Here is a 7,265-nt window from a genome sequence, read left to right on the forward strand (position 1 = left end):
TACAACTCCGTGCATGAAAGAGGGTGAGTGTACTAAGCATTTTCCTAAGCAATTTAATGATGGAACTGTTATCAATGTAGACGGTTATCCCATGTACCATCGTCCTGATAATGGAAGAACGGTAAGAATCGAAACTTGGATGTTGATAATAGGTGGGTTGTGCCTTATAACCCTTTTCTATGTAAAAAATATATGGCACATATTAACTTGGAAGCATGTGTGTCAATTAAAAGTGTTAAGTATTTGTATAAATATGTTTACAAAGGTTATGATACTGCACATATAGAAATCAATGAGCGCATCGATCATGATGAAGTAACAACATTCTTAGATGCTAGATATGATCTGCACCTGAAGTAACTTGGCGTCTCTGTGAATTTCCTATGCATACTCAGAGTCATTCCATCATAAGACTTCCTGTTCACCTTCCAAATCACCAACAAGTGTTTTTTACGGAAGGCAACGAGGCTGTTGCTGCTGACAGGGCTGAAAATTCTAAGACGATGTTAACAGCCTGGTTTCAATTAAATCAGCAGGACCAGCATGCGCAACGATTTTTGTACACTGAAATACCTTACAACTTTGTTTTTCGAAATACGCAACAACAAAAACGGTGAGTAGTTAGGCTAGCTGATGACAATCTTTGGATTCGCACCATGAATGAGTTGGTGGAATATGCTTCTCCATCTAAATTGAGAAAAGCGTTTTCTTTTATATTGATTCACGGTGAACCGAATAACCCACATGAATTGTGGGAATCCTTTCGTGCTGCAATGATGGAGGATTACTTACGTCACCACCCTGACGTACAGGCAGAACAAATGGTGCTAGGTAAAATTAAAGCGGTTATTCAGCAATTTGGTAAGCGTCTTACTGATTTTGGTCTTCCTGCTTTACAGGAAGCTTTGCTTGATGATTTGCCAAATGCTGAAGAAATGAGGCAGGAGGCTCTAAATATCAGGCCTTTGTTAAATGACGAGCAACTTCATGTAGCTGATTCTATTATAAATGTCGTCACCAATAATAACATTAATGTTGCCAATATTTTCTTCCTAGATGGGCCAGGTGGCACAGGTAAAACTTTTACATATAATTACATTATTAAGGAAGTTATTGCGAGAAATCTGTGTGTTGCTACTTGTGCCTGGACAGGTATTGCTGCTACATTATTGCAGAATGGTAAGACTGTCCACTCTCTATTCAAGTTACCAGTCCCTGTTTTAGACGGCTGTACATGTAATATCAAACCCAATAGTGAACATGCAGCATTTTTAAGAAGACAGGACATCCTTATATTTGATGAAGCAAGCATGATACCTAAATATGCTTTGGAAGCTATTGACAGAATGTTTAGGGATATATGTAATAGTGAAATTCCATTTGCAGGTAAAGTTATTCTTTTGGGAGGAGATTTCCGTCAAGTACTCCCTGTCGTCAGAAGAGCCGGACCTGCGCAAATTGTAGAAGTTTGTTTAAAAAGCTCACAACTCTGGCACTTGACTCGAATTTTCCACCTCCACACAAACATGAGAGCTGGGGAAGGGGAGCAAGTCTTTGCTGAATTTCTTTTAAACCTTGGTGGTGGTCATTTGCAACAAAAACCAGATGATTCAAATCAAGGTTGTATTGAAATTCCCCATAAATGTGTTCTGCAACCTAATGAAAATATTGTTACTTCTATCTTTAGTGAATTAGATGATGTGGAATTTTCACGTTGTGTCATCTTAACTCCAACAAATGAAAAAGCGTTGGAAATAAATGAACAAATTTTGAATCAAATTCCTGGTGATACCCGTACATATTACAGTATCGAATTTGTTCTTTCGGACGATCAAGAAGAAATTGATTTATATCCCATGGAGTTTATTAATTCCTTAACTCCAAGTGGTATGCCACCACACCAATTAAATGTCAAAGTTGGATGTGTTGTAATGTTGTTAAGAAATCTGTCCCTTAAAGACGGTCTTTGTATTGGTACAAGGTTAATGGTTCGGAATCTGCGTGCAAATGTTATCAATTGTGAAATTCTTACCGGTATCCGTAGAGGTGATCGTGTGTTAATTCCGAGTGTCCCTCTGTCCAAATGATACAAATCTACCCTTTCAAATTAAACGCACCCAGTTTCCTTTAAGATTGTCTTACGCATTGACTATAAATAAGAGTCAAGGCCAAACTTTTGAGAAAGTTGGTATATACTTGCGTAGACCTTGCTTTAGCCATGGACAATTGTATGTTGCTTTTTCACGAGCACGGTCATTTGCTGCAGTAAAGGTAAAGGTTGTCAGTACTTATCAACAAGGTTATGTAGGGAATAGATGTTTCACAAAGAATGTTGTTTTTCCACAAGTGTTGTAAATATTTTAATTTTCTATTACTGATACAATGATTGACAGCAAGTTACTGTTTACCTCTTGAAAGGTATGTGGGCTGTACTGCAACAAGTTATTGTGTACCTCTTGAAAGGTATGTGTGTTGCGTTTCAGGCAAATTACTGAGTACCTCTTTGAAGGTATGTTTGCCATGTTCAGTAATCTGTTCAAATTAATTGTCCTGTTCAAATTAATTGTCACTTAAAAAAACAGTTCTACTCCCTACTTCACCATGTTGTTATTTGTCATTACTGTGTTTTTTTTTAATGTGTTTATTTAGCTGAGTGTTTTATAGGGTGGGGTGCATAATTCCGTGGCTTACCTTCTCGTGGTGCACCCTGTTACGTATTTTCAATTTTACTTTATTAGTACACTAAAATTAATGTTCCTACCTTTTTCAAAACTAAGATAATAGATGTTTCAAGGTAATTTCCTACAGCTGTGTAGCATATCTCATTTTATGTTTAGTTATAATTGTATTTTTTATTTACAAGTTTTTTGTTTATATTTTTATCAAGCCTTATGTTCTTATATACTTTGTTTTTAATTAAAAAAACTTAAGAATTACACACAGTCCTAACAATTTATTTTCTTTTTTTCTGAAATTTACTTTTTAAACAACAGCCTTTTTGTGAATCTTTCTTAAAAGATAACCACAAAAATTAATGTTATAAACTCAAGTTTCATAGATTACTGAAATTTATATATAGACATAATTACCCATAAATATTTTGTACGAAGTCTGTTGTGTGCGAATAAAGTAATGTTGAAAATGCAAACTAAAAGCCACGGTTAAAACATGTTTTCTACTTTTTTATTTCACTTAAAAATACAACAATTTTGTGTACTTGCAAAAAATGAAGACAAAAACGGGGGTATAAAACCATGTCTTTGCTGTACTACTGCTGTATTGAAAAACATGATCACTACTCACCCTCTATTTTTTTCCTTTTAGTCAAACAATACAAAATTATAATAGCGGAACACATAAAAGAGGGTATTGTGGTGGACAAAAGTGTCAAAGAAGCCGTGGTCCAGGAGGGACGTGTAAATGAAGAGGAACATGTTGTAGAGAAGGTGGTTGAAGGTGGTTGTACAGATGTAAGTAATCCATTGTAACCATCCATCAAAGATCTTTAAATCTCCAAATGCAAGATTTTAATCTATCTTACAGTTTATTCTTACTGTCACACCATTTTATTTTTAGGAACTAACCTATGCTCGGTACAAGGAGTACCGAAATGTACATAAAGGGCCGGTTTCCAACCGGTCCTTTCAATTTTGGCAAAAAAATAGTGGGAAAGATAAAGACGGTTTTCAATGGAAAAAAGAAACCTCCAAAAAAATTGAAAAAAAAGAAAAAAATAACAACATTACAAAAAATTATATGCAAAAGTTTAAGGTGATGAAAGGGGCTAAGATGTATTTTAACTAATTAAAATACATTTAAAAAATAATTTTTGGAAAATCAACATAAAGTTAACAAGAACACGAAATCATTTCTTTATTTTGAAATACGTACTTTTTTCAAATATGCTTCTTTCTTCACCTTATACTTTCTAGGATTTAAGTAATAAACAGTTCCTTCTACATTTTCTTATAGTTAATATAGTTAATATAGTTAGTTTATATATAGTTAGTTAGTATTTTGTCTTAACTCCCTTAGATTTAGTAAACAATTTTGCCAGCATTTAAATAATTCTACATAATAGCTTGCAATGCTCACATTTCCAAAACTCTGTATTGCGTTGCCTGTTTACGGATTTTAAGTTTGTCTAAACCGTTCAGTTATTGTTTATAGTACACAAAAAATAATCCATATTTTTTTGTCCCTACCACATGCCTTAGTTTGTGCATCACTAACCATGAATTTAATGCTTCGGTTCAAAGCTGGCTACAATGAGGTTAAAGATTATCCAAAACTTTGGCCTTTGGATAACCTTTCGGCAAAACTGACACCCCTGTAGCAAGCAGTTAATACGAACACTATAAAATGTTCGGGGGACCAGCAAGCCTGAACCTGTTATATTTTTATATTACCATCATGTTAATTATTTCCTTTTTTTCTAGAAAGCTTAAAAACTGAGTTAATAAAGATTTAGTTCAAGGTAATGTTTTTATTTATTTCGTATATTTTTTCTCAGGCATTATCATTATCTTTACTAAAAGCCACATGTCTACCTCCACCTAAGCCACCAATAATCAATATTTGATTACTGGTGGCTTACCCCGGCGTTTCGACGTATGTATATATAATATTATATATACATATATATCTACCCTTATATTATACTTATTAAATTATAAATATATTATAAATAAATTATAAATATATTATTTAATAAATATATTATAATTTTATATTATATAATTATACAGTTCAAATTAATATAATTATACTTATTTATATATTAAATTAAAATATATATTTTAATATATTAAATTAAATATATATTTATAATAAAATAATATATTTAATAATATATTTACTGGGCGAACCCGTGGATTTTTCCACGGGATAACGACTAGTGTTCTATATTGCCATTACCCAAAAATCTTCCACAAGAAGGTTATGAAACACAACAAATTATAGAAAAATCAGGCATTTCATAAAATAAAAAAAAACAAAAAAGTTTTAGTCAGAACAATTAGTAATTTTTTCATTATCACCAAACACAGTTATTACCACAATTTTAAAATTCTTAACAAAAACGTGAAACCATGGAATTTTCTTCCAGCAAAAATGACATCATATAGTTTAGTTCTTCCCAACAAAAGTTTATAATACGAACTATGAATACACAACAGCCTTCAGTGGAGCCCAATTCCACAAAACTTATTCTTTCAGTATATTGCATGTAGTCTTTTTCCCACAAAAGTTCACACAAAATTTTAAAAAACAGCAGTTTGCAACACAAACAAAAACACGAACAACCTTACCAACCTCTCATAAATTAAAATAAAGTCATAAACCCACGTAAATTTCCAATGAAATGTCTACAACCCCCTGAAACTAGAAATTAAAAAAAAGGTTGCGAAGCATTTCGCAAGTTGCAAGCAAAATTAAACTATCCAATACTTTGTCCCTAGTGCTTCTTGTTTCTTTGCGCTAACATCTTCCGAAATACATCAAAATTGAATATGATATAGAAGAACCCTGGGGACGAGGTAGAAAAATGAACGCTCTGCAGAACAATTCGTTGCGCAAAAACAGTTTTTTTTGCGAATAGACTGCGCGAGTATTTGATGTGCGTGGGATATTCTTTTCAAAATGTGCGAGAAAATTAAATTACGCGAAACTAACAAAAACGAATAACGCGTGTTAAAATTTTGTACCGCCTTTTCCCACAGAATGATAAAAGTAAAGAGCGCAATACAAAATTACACTTTTAGCAGTATTCCGAAAGATATGAAACACATCGATTTGTACAACCCGCAGAAGTTGGTCCTAACGTTAACGATTTCGTAAATGACCTTACAACAAAACAGTATTTTTTTCACGTAAAAATACCGGCACTAGAAGCCACAGAATCTGCTGAAACGAATTTCGAAAACTCACGGGAAACAATTAAAACAAAAACAACCAAATCAAAACAATTTTTTAACTTTATTAAGATTTATTAAATAGCTTCAAATTTGGGCAGAAAAACAATAACGGTTTCCACCACATGCATTGGAAGATTACATCACTCACTCCCATTGTACACAATCTAAAAGAAAAAGAAAACATTTTCATATAGTGAAGTTTTCAGTGCCTTCAAGGGATGGCCAAGTCAATGAAATTGAAAGCACTGTTTTTCATCTCATAAATAATTAAGGCTAATTCGGAAAAGTATAAAAGAAAAAACTAAACAATTTGGCAACTTTACTAATTTTATATGCAAAGTTCCAACCATACCAACAGTTTCCAAATCTGACAAAATCATTTTAGAAGTGTTTATTTTTTCAGAATTTGATTGATGCAAGGCCAAGGGAAATTAAATAAGTTTATTGTCCTAGACCCATTCAAAAACATATGCTTCTCATCATTCAGGTTTTTTTCAACCAACATTAATGTAATCACCCAGAGGAAATTATAATGTCTCTTGTCTGTGTTTTAGAAGCTGAGTACACAAACACACAAATATTACAAGTGCTGAATTTTGGCAATAATATTTTGCAATCAGACCTGAACTTTTTTATGTGGGTTGTTCTCAAACGCACGTGGGCGGTGGACAAGAAACTGTGATGTAATTTCTCTTGGTCTATTATTCCTGAGAATATTCTAAAATAAGAGGGTGTCAACAAGCTGCAAACGGCCACATATATAAGGGCAAGTTTGGGCAACTTTTCCAATTAAATTAGTGGTTGTCTTCCAAAACCGCCCGCACTTTCCCGAACTTGCTTGGAGCATATCCACAATTCAATTCCTTGTAACATACCTTGTGGACGATAGTTGGAAAAAGATGCTTAAGAGAAAGGATTTAATAAAGTTTAAAAGTTATTTATCAAGTAAATTTTATCAAAAACCATCAAACACAGTTCTTTTAAGAACTTTGCTACCACATAGTTTATTTTATGGTCTATGCGGGTTTTTTCGGGTGAATACTTCAATTTTTTTCTAAACGCTAAACTTGCGTAAAAACGCCTGCACGTTATACGGCGTATGCAGCTTATCAGCACACTTGTTCTAAAATTACAAGCAGTTTCGAAGATGCCCACGCCGTTTAGAGGACGTGTGCGGCTTGGGCATCCTTGGAGTTCTGTTTAATGACAGTTTAATGTTTTAATGTCGTTTTAAACGTTGTTCTCAGGGAGGGTGTACGGACAACTAATTCCTATTGACAATTACATTGCTGTTGGTTTGATAGCAAAAGTGGATATTTTTTTAATTACTGTAACAGGTTGCTTATATAA

General features: G+C 33.3%; 1 protein-coding gene across 1 annotated transcript; it reads left to right on the top strand.

The window, feature by feature from the left end:
* The first annotated feature begins 656 nt into the window (after positions 1-656).
* LOC130626008 (ATP-dependent DNA helicase PIF2-like) lies at positions 657-2,087 on the top strand. Its single transcript, XM_057441127.1, has one exon. It carries the CDS (start codon positions 657-659, stop codon positions 2,085-2,087), a length of 1,431 nt encoding a protein of 476 aa, XP_057297110.1.
* Positions 2,088-7,265: the final 5,178 nt, after the last annotated feature.

This window comes from Hydractinia symbiolongicarpus, chromosome 14, assembly GCF_029227915.1.
Source record: "Hydractinia symbiolongicarpus strain clone_291-10 chromosome 14, HSymV2.1, whole genome shotgun sequence".
Lineage (NCBI taxonomy): Eukaryota > Metazoa > Cnidaria > Hydrozoa > Anthoathecata > Hydractiniidae > Hydractinia > Hydractinia symbiolongicarpus.